We start from the raw sequence: 15,704 nt of genomic DNA, 5'->3' as shown, positions 1-15,704 counted from the left end.
CCCATGCTTAGAAGGCCACATCTCCTTTCCAGCCAGCAAACCGGAGAAAACTGTTTTCCAGCTGGTCTTTTCACCTGGTGTTTGCCTCAGATTTGTCCATTGCTGGGGAAAAAAAATTGTTGGGCTATCCTGTGCTTCACTGAACTTCAGCAGTAACACCTCTTCCTGAGATGCTTTAAAAAAATTTGTGGATTTATACTCTTTGCTGATGCTTTCAAACACCCCTCACTCCACATAATATATTTAAATTTTACTTATAATTAGCCCTTGAAGCTGCTTCTCTTTCACAAACACTTGTGAGAACAGTAGAACCTGGACCTGGCTGCAGCGCTGCTCACACATTAGTGCTCAACAAAGTCCCTGTTACTCCTCTCGTGAGAGGCATTTACATGATTTCTGACAGACTGGATTTTCTGCATCTTTTTCTGTACCTCAAGCAGTTTTTAGCACAATTCTTCTCATGCAGTCCAGAGAAAAGACAAAAAGCTCCTCCAGCAAATCTGCGGTGCTTGAAATGCACCCACAGACATTGTGGTGCTGATGTGCAACAGAACAGTTAAATAAATTTGGGCCAGCAACTGAGGGCCTCTCTAATCATGCACCTGGTTTACACCAGAGAGTATCTCTTCCCTTCAGAGCTGCACCATGAAAATTCACCTTCCCAGAGAAGTTGAAGACATCCCTACTTATTGTAGGGAGGTGGACTAGATAACTTTTAAAGGTGTCTTCCAATCCAAACTATTCTTATGGGTCTTTAAATTAAGGCCTATTATGAAAATAAATAACATTGAAAAACATATTTGTGTGGCATAAAATGTATCGATGAATTGCAGATAGGGTTGTTTTGGTCAATAGATTTTACAGGGAAAATATGGAGCTTTTACCCACATTTTCCTGTAGTCTGAGTGGGCTATATGGCATTAAAGTCCAGAGTCAGCTTTGGAAGGTCACAGAAATACAAAAAAAAACCCAGCCCAAAAAGAAGATATTAAGAGGTCATACGGTTTATTACCTTGTGTCTGGGCAGGGTCAGTTGGGCCATGAGTCCTAAAAAGTGGTTGTGTAAACTATTCTCTGTGTTTCTCAGTTGATAACAAATCAACATCCTTCCAGGGCAATCTATATTTGACTTTGCTACTGGTAGTAATCTTGCCTTACTATGCAACTCACTGCAAACAAAATGCAAAATGCTTTGTAATTTCCTATTTCGCAGGCTCTGCCGTGATATTTCAGCCTCTTATGATGCTAGAGTAGCATGTAGGAGCCAGAAGTTTGCTGTGCTAGGTGCTGCTCAGGTGCCAGACAGAAGTGTGATGCATTTCCCAGAGAGTTACCAAACTAACAGGAAAAAAAAAAAAAAAAAACAAAACCCAGAGGAAATGGGAATAAGCACAAAGCAAAGGTCATAAATTCTGGAGATTTTTACCTTGACAGCACCAGTGTTTGCTGACGTCCACTGACCACCTACACACAAGACAGCTGCACCTTTTGCTCAGGAGCAAGCCATGGATCACTGGTGTCCTTAGCAGCAGTTAAAAATACAGGGGCACAGTGACTGTATCCTACATATCCAGGGAAATATTTGGGAAAGGGCATGGTCGTGACTCAAGTCAGTAAGGCAAGTTTGACCCCACTGGTTAAAACTCCAGCACACAAGAACATTTTCCCCTCACCTCAGCACTGAACTTCAAAGCCAGAAATCAGCTTTTTATCTCTTACAGCATCAGGATATGCAGCCCGTGCCCTTTAGATCATCTCCAAGAACAGGAATAGGTTATGTTCTTTCTAATAAGGGATCCTGCTGCTATAGCAAGCTTCCCTCTACTTTTCTCACTCAGGGTATTGATTACATGCCAGAGCCACTGCCTCCTCCAGGTGAATCAGCTGAGAAATGGCAGCACTGACAAGGAGTGTTTGGTGCACAGCTCATCATCCCAAAGTGCCACAGTTTTTTAGTGTGTTATGATCCATAACCTAATTATAGGCTGCTTCCTTTTTCAAGAGTACGAGCTCACATGTGCCTACACACAGCCACAGTTCTTTTGTGAATGCAAACACTCTCAGTAGCTGCAATGCCTTTCCAAAACATTGCCTCCTGTCCCTGTTTACAAATAAACTGTGTCCTATATGCCATCCTAGAAGTGGTTGGATCTCTGGGAAGGGTGAGGTGACCACCTTCTTGCCATAGAATCGTGGCAAGAAAAAGTCCTGAAGGGAGAAGCCGAGTCTTTTAAATTTTGATCTCTGAGGTAGAATTGACAAATCTGGAGTTCTTTGTTCTGCATGCAGACTCCTTACAGATTTCCAAGAAGATGGCTCTGAAATACACTTGTTCGAAAACTGGAGCAACTTGGAGTCACTAGTCATAGTAAAAATAAATGGATTTAGAGTTGTGAATCACAAAGGCACAGACAATTTAAGGGAAAAATAAAAACCTTTTGAAAATAAAAAAAAGCCCCAAACCATTATGGAAATGCAATTTGAGATTGGGTTCGTTTCGCCTGATGTGAAATATCAAGGTCAACTGTCTCTTGCTACAGGCTGTAACTAAACTCCTGACTTTTGGACACCCTGGTGGCACTGAGGCATCTGATAGTACAGCAATAAAACTATTTAATTTAAGATGATGCTGTCGAGATCCTGCTTTTGTTCTTGAACTGGTGGTCACTTGTCCCCACAACAAGGTGGTTCAGGTTTTGATCTGCTCAGTTCAGCTCCAGGCAGCTTCAAACAAGCCCCAATCTCTACAAGGATTCCCGTGGGACTCAGAATACAGCCAAGTTTGGGAGACAGACTGACACTCCAGCAACACTAAGTCAGTCACTCAGATTTTGCAGAATGGTCAAAAGAGAAGAAAAACTGAAGCTGTTTTCCTATAGTGTGGTAACATCTTTCTGCATGCCTCCCATTCTCCTGCTCTCCTCCCCAGCTGCAATGGAAGAGGCTGAGCTGGTTGCCCCCCTCCCGTTTCTTTTCTGTTATCTTGTCTCATTCCAGTGGCAGGAAAAGCAGGGTTTATTTTCAGTGCCAGACATGTTTTAGTTTTCCTGTCACAAGGAGAACTGTCCTGAACTTCGCACTGCCCAATCCCAAAGGCAGGGGATTATTTCTCACAGCCTCAGGTGAATGTTTTGATTCCAGCCCTGTGGTCTGTGCATAAGAAGAAGATCTAAAGTCACTCCAGAAGGCAATAGGGGAGAAGTTTCGTCTTTTCCAAGCCTCTGCATGTTAAATGTCTCCTGGATAAAATGCACAGCCCCCTTCTAAGGGTGAGGGTTAAGCATCATCAAGAAATGTCTCTGATCTGACAGAGCACAGGGAAAAGAGCAGAGAAATAAACTTCACAGTGAAGTAGATGCAAGTAGACTCCCTTCTGCTGGCTAGCATGCATCAGGGCATGGTGTTTTTTAAAGGATAGAGCTCTAACAGCAGCTCCCAGCCACCAGAGGAACTGCTTGAGACCAAAACCTGAACTTCCCTCCAGTTTCTTCCTTCTACACCAGCACAAGCTGCAGCTGATGGCGATTCTGTATATTCAGGGAGCAATTCTGTGTGGCATATGCAGGTAACAGTGATACCCCCCAAAAGCTGGACAGTGATTGCACCTTCAGTTAATAATGTGCTTTGGAGCTGTGTCCACAGACACACGATGCCAGGGAGGAGCTCAGAGTGAACAGCAGCAGCAGTGCCTGTCTGCACGTTCCTCCTTGGACTCCGCATCCATGAGCCAGTGTTTGTCACACCCATGGCCTCAGCTGGATTTTTGTCACACCATGGGTTGGCCCTGTCTGTGAGGCTGCTGCAGTAAACTTTCCATTGGTCAGTCTTCTAATCAGCAAATTCCTGCCTCCCTGTTTGCTTTGCTTCTCCTTCCACTTCTATCAAGTTTACAAAGGAAAAAGTGCAGGAGGAGATATGAAAACCCTGGCTACAGAGCAAGCAAGGCCAGGCATCAAGCATGATTAACTGTTTCCCTGAGGACCAAACCCACTCCTTGACTGCAAGGAGCACAACAGTCACCCAGAAGTAGCTCATGGAAATGACTTCCCTGATCCCTACCTTTTTTCTGTTCATGCTTCACTGTTTGACCTATTCAAGCTCATGATCTGGGCTTTTGCTCCAGCCAATCCATGAGACAGAAAAGTGTTTCTGACTATTAGGAGTTCAGGGTTTATTGGGTATTTTTGGTCTTTTTTGTTGTTGAGCTTTGTACTTTTACTTGTGTGTAAGAAAACTAGATGCAAAAGATCAGTAGAGAATCAGACTGTAGACTACACCCTCGGAATGTACTCAAAGAATAACCTCAATCTAGTGACACTGGGTAAGTCACTTTTTTCTTGATGCTGGCGAGTAATTTACCAGCTTTTCCAGCTCCACAATGGATACTAGTCTGATGTGTTGTGGATTATCCTGGGTAAACTCTCCCCATCCATATTAATACCCACTCTGGCTGTGATTATTGATCATCCAGCAGGAAGGTGATGCATTGCAAACACACTGGGCTGTTGCTGATGTATTCAGGAGGTGTTCAGCTGGTTAATGGGGTGCATCTCCAAGTGCATCCATCTTTCAATCATTTTGATCAGGGCTTCCTCCAAGGCTGCTCAGGAGTCATCAGACCTTCTGCTTCTCCATCTAGAGGGCTGACAAGAGATCCCTTCAGACTCCTCCGCCCTGCCACGCAAGGGGAGGCACCTCCACTCCAAAGATTTAAAAAGAGACTCCTGGACATGTAGCAAGGAGATCTTGTGCCATCCCAAGGAAAGAAGACTGAAGGTCAGTCACGGAGATCATTATGAAGGTAAGTGAGAATTTTTTGGTGCATAGCAAACATTTACTTTGCAATTAATGCTTTGTTTCCATGTGAGTGCAATATTTAGGAACTACAGGGGGGCTTAAGAAATATTCCTTAAAAATAACCTGAAAGAAATGTACATATAGATATATTATGTGTATTTTAAACAACTGCATTAAAAGAAGGCAAATAGCACAACCTCTCAAACCCAGGATGAAATGAACCACAGTGAAACATAAAGTTAGATGCTCTGGTGCCCATCACTGTTATCAATTCAGGAATAACAACGTGGTGTGTTTGAACAAGCAGAGGTGCAACTTGTGCACAGAGGATTCATGCTCAGTGCTTCCATTTGCATGTGCTGCATCAGTGAACAAACTCCAAGAATCGAAAAAAAACCTGTCTTGTGACTCGTGTTAGTCATGATCAATATTGATAGGGTGTTAAATTTAAAACATTTTTTTCTTTTTGTGTAACCTGAAGAAGTAGAGATTTTGTCTCTTGGTTGGTTTATGTGTTTGTTTGTTTGGAATGACAAGCCCCCTACATTTGCTTGTTGTCTATGGTTTGGTAAAATTAAAGTAGATTTTATAGCACTTTTACCCATTAGTACGTTATTCATATTTCTGGAGGATCTGATGTCCTTGCAAATAGGAGCACAAAAGGCGCTCGCCTTGATGGCAGTTCTCACCAGGACAGAATAGATTTGAGTTAAACCAATAATTTTCTATTTAACATTAATCCTCTGATCAGATCAGCGAGCACTGAAACACCCCCTGAGCAAGAGGAGGTTTGGCAGCAAGACAGGGACGAGGCAGCAGCTGGGAACATTTAGATGTGGACTTGGGAGGACGTGCAGATATGAAAGACTTTTCCTGCACCTTGTGGTTCTCTGTTGTGCACAGGGGCTGCATAAACTCACAGTGTCTGCCCTGGCCCTGTTCCTGGCAGCGTCCTTTGTCGCCTGCTCCTGGAGTGCCCCTCAGGTGAGCTCAGGCTGGAGCTCGTGGAGCTCAGAGCTTGGTGCTGTTCAGTGTTTGCACTAGTTAGTGATGGCATGGAATGTTGATGTGTCTCTTTTCCCTTTTTTTTTTTTTTTTTTTTTTTGCATAAAGGCTCATTTCCAAAGGAGGAACTGGACTCCTCAGGCCATGCTCTATTTGAAGGGTGCACGTGAGTCCCGAGCTCTTTCCATTTTGAGGAGATACTTTTCTCCACTCCTGGATTATTCCTTGTTTCCACACAAGTGGGAGATCCTGAGGATGCTGTGAGGGTAGAAGTTTTGAAGATGTGCTAATTGCATGGTGCTAATTATGTCATGGTCACACTTTTGGTCCCTGTACAGGCCATTCACTTCAAAATTGGACTCAGTGATCCTTGTGGGTCCTTCCCACTCAGAATATTCTCTGATTCTACACTTAGAGATTTTGATCCAAAAAGTCAAATTTAAAAGAAATATTAATAAGAAAAATTGTATTCTTAATTTTTGATTTAAAATTAAAAGATATCAGGGAGGGCAAGTATTAAGATAGTATGAAAAAAGCTCCCTGTAAATTAAAGAAAAAAAAGAAGGTCATAATCCTGAGAGAAATGCAAAAGAGAGATAATATGAATAATGGCAACACAAAATAAATATAAGCTCCAAACAACTGTAAATATAACTGAAAGTTCTAGTGATATTAATACATTATTTCTAGTCATAAAAGTGAAGATTTTGACCTTTTTTGTTCTTTTTTTGAAATTCTTCCTTCTTTAAATTTTTCTTCTTTGAATAATGCATTGTGTTACTTCCCTAGTGAGTTTTTTATCATTCTTATGCACAGGAAGAAATATGATTTTATTTTGTTAGTTTGTGATTCAGGGTGGGTTTATTTCCTTTGTTTAAATAGAAATACAATTTAAAAGACAATACTTTATAGTCCAGCAAAAAGATTGAAGGCTCCTGACCATATACAAAAAGGAAAGGAGTCCATTAGGGATTATGAAGTAGGAATTACAACAGACTGGGGGGTTGTTTTCACCCTTCTCCCACTGCTTTTGTAGAGGGACGTCGCTTCATCGCAGATGAGAGCCAGAGGAAGGACTTGTATGACAGAGTGCAGCTTGGTGAGTCCATCATCACAAGGCTGTGGAGCCCACCCACCTTCCCCAGGTTATGGGAGAAATCTCTGGAAACAGAGGGGGGGTTTGTTTTCCTGGAGTCACAGCCAAGGAAACAGCTAAACCCCCTTTTTTTAATCCCTTCATTCCAACCCGCACATGATAAAGACTGACTTTTCTCTCTGGTGCACCTCTGTGATTTCATTTACATAATTTCCAGACTGACCTGGCTGCTTAGAGGGATTTTCATCAGTGCTTTTGACTTTCTTTCTGCGCTGGAAAAAAAAAGTCAAATCAAGCTATTAATTGTGATGAAGTGACAAATAACAAAAGCAGACAACATCAATCCACATTAGGCAAGGGAATGGAATGTTGTAAAAAGTTAGGAACTTACAAAAAAGGAAAATGTTATTTTTACCTTCTGAGAGACTTCGAAATAATCTCCTTTTTAAAAAGATTGCTAATCTCTCTTGATTGCTGGTTTTGAGTAGACAATGTTATAGAGTGAAGGAGACCATATTTTCTTGTCTTTCAGTCTCTAGCAATAGAAATAATAAAAAAGCAAAGGACAAAGCAAAGAAATGCCATAGGAACTAACAAACCATGCACCTCTGATTTTTTCATTCTAGAAACACGCAGCCAAAACACAAATCCTTTATCTCTTTCTGAAGCTGCTGCACTGTTCCTTACTTCCTTACAGAAAGCACAAGAAGGTAAATGCATGTTTTGTCTCACTCTGACTTTTTTAGAAGTATTTTTTCAGTATTTAATTTACTAGCAATTTAGGTAATTAACCTAAAAGGTCTTTTTAAATCTTAATCTAAAAGTGTTTTGAACTGAGGTAGCATTCAACAGAGCACCCTGTAATGGAGTGTATTTTTACACAGATTACAACATGAGCCACATAATGATAGCAGGTAAATATTTGTATATCTGCTTTTAATTCTCTCTTCAGATGTTTTACTGGTTTGGATTCAAGGGGATGGCTATTCTTTAATTGAATTTTTGAACCCAAATCTTTAATGGGGTTACTTCTTCTACAGAATATTATTTCCTTGTGAAAAATCTATTCCTCCACTGGATTTGTTGCAAAGGTTTAAAAGAATCCATAAGAAACACAGGAGAGGAGCTTTCACATCCCAAGGCTGAGACCCTAAACCTTTGCTCTCCATGTCCTCTGTCCTTAAACTTCTCACCTCTTCAGCTATCACAGACTTTTTATTTTTTGGAAATGGAGCTGAGGGTCTGTGCTCTGCTCTCTCTTCCCTGCCCTGGCAGAACTCTGAACAAAAAACCCCAAAACAACCAACCAACCAACCAACCAAAACCCCACCTCAGTGGCACTTTGAAGAGAGAGAAAGGCAGGATGAAAAATGAGCATAGTGCTTTGGACAAAACATATGAGCACTTCTAAAGCTAAATCAGTGGAAGTGCCATTTGTATGCCCACAAAATCCTCTGAAGGTGGATTTTTACAAATTTTAGTGGTATTTTTTGGACTTCTGCTGCTGTAGCAGGGCAGATGGACAGCAGCTGAGGAAAAAGGGTGAAATATCTGAGACAGATAAGCAGAACTTGCAGCTTGTTTGAAAAAAACCTATGTGGAGTAACATTTCCACCAGTGGGGTAGGAAATAACCAGTTAAACTTGGGTAAGCCATGCACTTTCAGATCAGCTGATTTTAGACTTGACTGAGGGCAATGCACAAATGAAGAACAAGTCTTTTATTTTCTTTAGCATGGTTTTGGGGTTTTTTTGCCATATGCTAACTTACCCCTCTGGATATGGTTTGTTGTTTTGCTCTTCAGCACACAGAAAAATTCCTACATTTAAAAATGAGAGAAGACATGAATTTTTTTTAAGAGATGCTGCCTCTCTTAGCTGAGCACTCACACTGCACTGAATCTGTGCCTAAGGCACATCTGGAAGCTGAAAACTTTGGCTGGCTGAACTTCATCTACAACTTATTGCTCCCCATTGTGTCTTGTCTTACAGAGGAGGAAGAAAACAGTGATCACCCTGGCTACTGGACAGACAATCTGTTGAATTGGTGAAATTATTTAAAATGTCTTTAACATTTGTACAGCTTTGAGCCTGAAGGCATAACTCGTGTAAGTAGAGTGTTTCATCCATTTTCACTGAAGTTCCCAAAGGGTGAGGTGTTTTCACAGTGCAAAATTTTGAATGCTAAGGGATTAAAAGGTACTAGTTCAGATAAGGAAAGCATCAGTAAAGTTCCTGCTTTCTTTAGAGCATTTGGTATTTCTCATCTGAAATTTAAAATACATGGTACCATCTCACCTGAAAAGATGATTAAAACCATCTTTTTGGACAACCACTTCATTGAAAAGTTTTTCAGTTGTCATTGGGTAACCTTTTACCACCTTCTGCTTAGCTGAAAATTGAAACTTTTTAAACTCTGATAAAGACAGATTCCATTACCACTTCACTGGTGTGCCCTGTCGGCTGCTGATGGTCAATAAATTCAGTGAGGTGTAAAAACATTCCAGCTATCTATGACTGGAAAGGTGATTTTTTCGTTGTTACTTTTTTGTGGGTGTTTTTTGTTTGTTTTTTTTTGGCAGATATCAGTCAGCACAGAGAATAGGCAGCAGCACTCACTGCCACAGTTCACTCCTGCAGAAATATTCTGAATAGTCCTACTGAGCAATACCCAGCACAAAAAGACAGTTTGGGGACAGATCTTGCATTATCAGGGCCTCATTAACGACTGCATTGTGATTGTACGTTTTTTATTCTTTCTTTCTGAGCTGTAGAACTGGAATTATGCATAAATCTGTTAATTATCATTCTGTACTGATAAGGATGTATTATTTATGTAGTTCTGTGGTCTTACTGGAAAGCCCTCTGTAGATCTGATGTAATTAAAGAGTGGTCACATGATTTCTGTGTCCAAGCAACTATTTTATTTTTTTAACCTTCTATCCTAGTCATGCTCTTCATCTTTTAATGTCAAATTCCCCAAATCTTTCTCATAAGGCTGCTAATTAATTCTAACTCACACTAACTATGATGTTGCTTCTCCTCAACACAAAGAAATACAGCTGAAGGAACAGAGGAATTAGTTTGTTTCATGGGGTTAGAGGCACCTTCGGTCATTGTCTATAATCTGTATCACTTCTTGGAGGAACATAACTGGTGAAATCAGTGTCCTGCTTTGTTCATTTCTAAACATTAATAAATCTTCCAACAGCAGTGCTTGTTGTATGACAGAACACATGAAGAACTTCCCCTCAAGACCAGTGGTATCCACTAGAATCCTTTCATTAATTTAGTTGCCCTTTGTTTCGAGCATATTTGGAATATCTCAGGTGCATGTAAGTGATTTTCCAGCATGTTTTACAGGATCATCAGTCTATGCTCAGACAAAACAGCGTAGAATCAGAGAACATAATCCTAGAATGGTGTAGTTTGAAAGAGAGCTAAAAGATCATCCTGTTCCAAATGCTCTGAGGTGGGCTGGGACACCTTCCACTAGAAAAGTAGAGGGGATATACATCCTTTGGTTTATCAGTATCTTGAAATTTATATGCCTCTGCCTGTCTCAGTGGTACAGAAACTGTACTTATCCTATTCCCAACTGACTTGATGTCTGTGCATGTTCCTGATTTAAAGGTCTCAAGTTTAAACAATTATTCACAAATATCATGAAACAGAATGAGCCTTCTGCCTTGCTGGTGGGCTGTTTGTGAAACCCCAGCAATTTCCATCTGAAAGACAATCCCTTATGTAACAGCTGCTACCAAGTTTGTCAGGTTTCAGTAACTGTTGGGAATGTGTGGCATTTAATTTAGGCAATCTGTTGCTGTGGCTGAATGAGAAGCCACTCCCCTGATGCTATAAATTCAACATACAGAAGTGTTTTGCTGTAGATAAGTTACTAATGGTTAATCCTGGAATGAAGGCAGAACTAACACATGCCCAAGGTGTGGGGCAGAGGTCGCTTTGGCCAATGCAGCACCTGAATCTCAGAATTCAGATTAGTCCTGTCTCAAAGGTTGTGCACTTTCTAACACCAGGAGGGTGCTCACAGCATGTGAGTGTGCTGAAACACACACAGCTTTCCTGCTCTATAGGACAGCTTTGAAATACAAGCCATAAATACAGATTTCTCGATTTATTTATGAAATCATCAACTTTCAATCAATATGCCCTTTATATGTTCTTTCTTTGGGACTCTCAGCCCTTCCATGTTTTGACTCTGTAAGGGAATTCCGATTAGAAGCACTCTGTGGAAGAAACACAAAATACAATTGTTCTCCATGTAGTAAACTGTGTGAAGGAAAATATTTGCAGTATCTTTGCTTTCACCACTTTTATATGAAAAATTACTCAGTGTTTACCTTTTAAATGGCTAAACAAATAGTGACTCCTTTTAATTTCAAATAAGTTTTTACTTCAAATAAGTTTTCAGGTTCTGAAAACCAGAACCTGACTTCTGAAAATATTCTTTCAAGTATCCAAATCAGCTCAAGTTTTAAAACAAATTTTAGGTGGCAAAAATTTGCAAATAGGCACATTGTCACTTTTATTCTAAATGGCCTATAGTCAGAACCATGTCATGAAGCATTGGTTAAGTGTTTGAAAAGTAGGAGCCTAACCAAAGTTGGACATCTAGGCTCCCCCTGGGATTGACAGGAAAGGTAAATACTTCCAAAGCTTACATTGTCCCACCTGCTGAAGGACAGGCTGAATGAAGTCCTGGAAATGTCTTTTCTTGAGCAGCATGAGAAATTTGTGATGCACAAACTTGAAAAACAAGAGCTTGATCTCCTTCCTAACACTTTCATGTCAAGATGTGTTTCTGAAGAGCCTGTTCAGGCACTCTCTGCATCTCTAGGAGCTGAAATACTTCTAAAAGCTTTCTGTAAGGCAAATGAAATGTTTAGTTCTTGATGTGAGGATCAGTTATTCCCCAAGAACCTTGAAGTCTCAAATGCTTTTCAAAATTATACCTGAAAGTTTTTTAGCATAATTTGTTAGAATTTGGTTTCTTCTAGAAGAAGTGAAAACAGAGCATGGATTAATGGAAATTACTGATCCTTGAATGTTGTCACATTGGTCTGTGGCTTCTTTTCTGTAGGGGAAGGTGCTACTCAAGGAAATTTTGTCATTCAGTTTAGCCAAGTTACAGTAATTTCCTCCCAAACCAGTTTGTTAACAAACTTAGAATCTACAACAAGATGAGAATAAAAGAGACATACCAGAGGAATCAGAAAATAAACGGTCTGCTGTTTATTGTGGGTCTAAATGACCTCAGAAAGATGACTTCATTTGTCTCTAAAATTCAAATGCCCACTGCATAAGACTTAATATTGTTCCACAGGAAGTATGTTTTACCACTGGATCAAGACACTTCTGTGTGCTGTAAAAAAGTGCTTGAAATTATGTAAGCTTACAATAAACAGCATCAGGAAAAAGAAAGACCATTTTCTTTTCAGTGTATCTTTTTTTAGCTCTTCCAGTATTTCTCCAGAGTAAGACTCTTTTTGTCTAATTTTTTGAGCTCTGGTTTAAAGTTCATGTTAATTTAGGAGGGGAAAAGGGGAAACATAAATGAAGAAGGAATTCCTTTGGGATACCCAAAATGTAGCTATTTGTCTAGACTATGATTAATACAGATGATTCCATAGACAAAGGTATGATCTGCAGTTTGTATAAGCTCCTGAGGGGATTATCTCATTCTCTAGTTTTATTAAGCCTGAAAAATCTCTTCTACCTCAAAGGGGCACAGAAAAATTGTCATTTAAACTACTTTCAAGGTGAAATAATATTAGGCTTTTCAACAGTGTAGCTCAAGTAACATTTAAGGTTCCCCTAATTATATCACACTGTCTTTAACACAAAGCTTGCCAAGCCTACAGTAGAAACTGTTGTGTGGATGAGGAGCAACGCCAGGGTGAGAGCAACGAGTTCAGTTCCTGTATTCTCCATGCTGCTTCTTTTTTCCTTGTGGCAAGGCTCCAATGGTAAAGGGGGACTTGATGTTCTGCCTATCCCTTTCGGCTTCCTCATCCTCGTCGTATCTCTCATCCTCATCTTCGTCCTCAGCTTCGCTGTGGTGAGGGCTGGAATGCTGGGAGGCAGAGGGTGATGGTGGCACTGATGAAGGCCTGGGGTACCTGAAACCTTCCGTCTGGCAGGGAGAGAAGCAAGTGGAATGTATTAACTGAGCTCCTCGATTGGTTTTATACAGCAATTTAAGGCTATCATCACTTCAGAAGAAGACAGTGATCAGATGTAAGCTGGACCTGCCCTGCACTCTAAAATTAAGCTTCCCTCAACCCAGATCCCCTCAGCCCTCCTCTGCCAGTAAGTACACACTTGTATTACAGAGATCTTTACCCTGTGCTATAAAAAACATCCTGCCCTTTCAGCATTGCTTTTTGCAAAACATGACTATCTTTACTGAGCCTTAAAACAATCAGCACAACACAAAATCCTTCTGTAGTCAGAATATGCTTACTGAAATTCAGGCTTCAATCTGAACATCCAAAACTGATTTCTAGTTATAATGCCAGCATCTGCAAAACCAGAACCCAGCAAGAGGTTTGAACCTCCTCTCTCCTTACTGAAAAAATAAAAGAGTTGCTCTTTGGAGGTTTGGTTTCAAGTAACATTGTTCTGAGTAGCCTCTCTTCTCAAATCGGTGCTGATCTGGACTAAGCAAGAACTTCTTGAAGGTGTGCCTTTAAAGTGACCCCTTGCAGCTCCAGCCAACACACCATGTTCCAGTGAGGGCAATACATTGCCTTGCTTTCCCTAGAACATCCTTTCCCAACTCTCCTCTCTTTGGTTGCTGCAGAACATCTCCATGGCATTTCGCAGAAGCAAAAACCAGAAGCTGCCACTCTTCCAAGAGGAATTTCAAGGGCCAGTTCTTCAAGCTGGTCCAAAGTGGCACGGTCCCAGTTCAGTCCAAACCACCTGAAGACCTGTTCCTGTGCCACAGCTGGTAACCCCTGTGTTTGGATCTGATACCAGTAGGTTGTGGTATAAGCCCAGCCAGCAGCTCCCTCCCTCCTGGAGGGGCTGAGGAGAGAAGCAAAAGGGGGAAAGTGGGAATGCTCATGGTTAGATTAAGACAGTTTAGTAGGGAAAGCAAAATCTGTGTACACAAGCAAAGCAAATCCAGGAATTCATTCCCATGGGCAAGCAGGTGTTCAGCAGTCCCCAGAAGAGTAGGGCCTCATCACAGGTAGTATTTACTTGAAAAGGCAAACACCAGCACTCTGAACATCCCCCTTTCCTCCATCTTCTTGCAGCTTTATATACTGAGCATGCTGCCATTAGGTCTGGAATGTCCCTTTGGACAATTAGGGTCAGCTGTCCTGGCTGTGTCCCCTCCCAGCTCCCTGTGCACCCCCAGACCCTTGCTGGTGGGGCGGGTGAGGAGCAGAAAAGTTCTTGGCTCTGTGCAAGCCCTGCTCAGCAAGAATTAAACCACGTGTTATCAGCACTGCTTTCCGCACAAATCCAGAACAAAGCCCAGCTGCTGTGAGGAAAATTGACTCTGTCCCAGCCCAAAACAGCACACCCCTGACTGGAGACTGGGTCTCTAAACTGTTAAGCTTTTAATTAGGAGTTCCTACTTCCCTTTAGTTAAACCTAAACTTGCTAACCCTCTTCCTCTCTCTCATTGTCAACAGTTAAAATGAACTCATCTCCAAAAGCAGATTTTACCTTTGGTGGAGCACTTGGTTCCAGCTCAAATTTAACTGGGAATGTTCTGCTGAGGGCCAAGTGTCTGGCATGCATGTAATACTGCAACAAATCAGAGAAGCCATTATAAGTCATAGAAATCTTGGGTAGATTTAAGCAAGGAGGGGAAAGGAACATAAAATGAGCATGGTGCTGAACAAAGGCTAAATGTGTTTTCAGATAAGCAGAATCCAGCTGATATCACTGCTTGTACTGTGAAGTGATGAGGCATTCATCATAGATTTACACCAAAGAAGTCTGGAAGAGAAGCTGAATAAGGTGCCTGTAAGATGTATTAAGATGACTAGGACTTGTCTTGGTCAGTGTAGTTCTTACTGAGTGACAGATATTCTTTATCCCTCAGGAAAGAGCTGAGGGTTTTGTAAGGAGAAAAATTTATATCTTTAAGTGTGAATATATATCACACATAAATTTTAGACTCATTCAAAGTCACTTTGGACTGCACAGAAGCACGTGTAACAGTAACAGAGAAGTAACATTTATGAGTTCACTGATGCCTGGTATTTAAGAATTTGACAAAAATATTTTTAGATCCACTGTATTCCTGAGTTTGCAGCACATGCACAGAAAAAATAGCTCGTTATATCTTATGCAGTCTTGGGAACCATATAAATACTAAGGTTCTCACACAGGTATCAGAGCATGAAAAGGCCAAAATAGTTACAAAACTCAAACATGTGCATCCACTTCTTTACTCCTGCAGACTTGAGAACAATACTTTGCTACTGTCTTCTTAGTAGGTGGTAATGTAGTGCTTTCTGTATCAAATTAAAACCCATTACATTTGCATTTAAAGCCCAGAGGTAGTTAAGGAGTGTTGAGGAGCCACACGGCCCAGCAACATTCCATGAAGGACAGGAAGGATTTTTTGAAAGTGTCCAGATGACTTTGGAACACAAATCCTCCTTAGTGTAGGTGTTGCCAGCAACACCAGATTTTTACGTTGTGTTTAGCACCAGAAAGAGCTCGGTGTGTGGCTGGATTCTGCTCTAACCTATCCCATCTCTCCTTGCCACTGGAGCACGGAAGGATTACACCGAAACGCGCGCTCTGCCTTCAGCCCCTTG

General features: G+C 41.1%; 2 protein-coding genes across 3 annotated transcripts in view; one reads left to right on the top strand and one right to left on the bottom strand.

Moving 5' to 3' along the window:
- The first annotated feature begins 3,897 nt into the window (after nucleotides 1-3,897).
- Nucleotides 3,898-9,807, top strand: SPX (spexin hormone). Of its 2 annotated transcripts, none has more exons than XM_066318515.1 (7): nucleotides 3,898-4,321; nucleotides 4,640-4,801; nucleotides 5,701-5,781; nucleotides 5,911-5,968; nucleotides 6,839-6,901; nucleotides 7,525-7,608; nucleotides 8,890-9,807. In XM_066318515.1, exons 2-7 carry the CDS (start codon nucleotides 4,796-4,798, stop codon nucleotides 8,946-8,948), a joined length of 351 nt encoding a protein of 116 aa, XP_066174612.1. In that variant the 5' UTR covers nucleotides 3,898-4,321; nucleotides 4,640-4,795; the 3' UTR covers nucleotides 8,949-9,807. The 2 variants fall into 2 exon arrangements, with proteins under 2 accessions (XP_066174612.1, XP_066174611.1); XM_066318514.1 differs by having other exon boundaries at nucleotides 4,587-4,801.
- Nucleotides 9,808-12,127: 2,320 nt separating this feature from the next.
- Nucleotides 12,128-15,704, bottom strand: part of GYS2 (glycogen synthase 2) — a 40,765-nt gene continuing 37,188 nt past the window's right edge. The window contains exons 15-16 of the mRNA XM_066319631.1: nucleotides 14,599-14,679; nucleotides 12,128-13,051 (exon numbers count right to left, since the gene is read on the bottom strand). Of these exons, the coding sequence (XP_066175728.1) occupies nucleotides 12,830-13,051; nucleotides 14,599-14,679 (303 nt within the window). The 3' untranslated portion in view covers nucleotides 12,128-12,829. The remainder of the gene's footprint in view (nucleotides 13,052-14,598; nucleotides 14,680-15,704) is intronic.

This window comes from Sylvia atricapilla, chromosome 5 (assembly GCF_009819655.1).
Source record: "Sylvia atricapilla isolate bSylAtr1 chromosome 5, bSylAtr1.pri, whole genome shotgun sequence".
NCBI lineage: Eukaryota > Metazoa > Chordata > Aves > Passeriformes > Sylviidae > Sylvia > Sylvia atricapilla.
This window is presented reverse-complemented; position numbering and strand designations above follow the sequence as displayed.

Bases quoted from the DNA above. Each gene is read 5' to 3' on its own strand.
- SPX (XM_066318515.1), top strand. The intron at 5,782-5,910 runs GTGAGCTCAGGC...TTTTGCATAAAG, and splicing joins GCTCCTGGAGTGCCCCTCAG to GCTCATTTCCAAAGGAGGAA. The intron at 5,969-6,838 runs GTGAGTCCCGAG...CTGCTTTTGTAG, and splicing joins GCTCTATTTGAAGGGTGCAC to AGGGACGTCGCTTCATCGCA.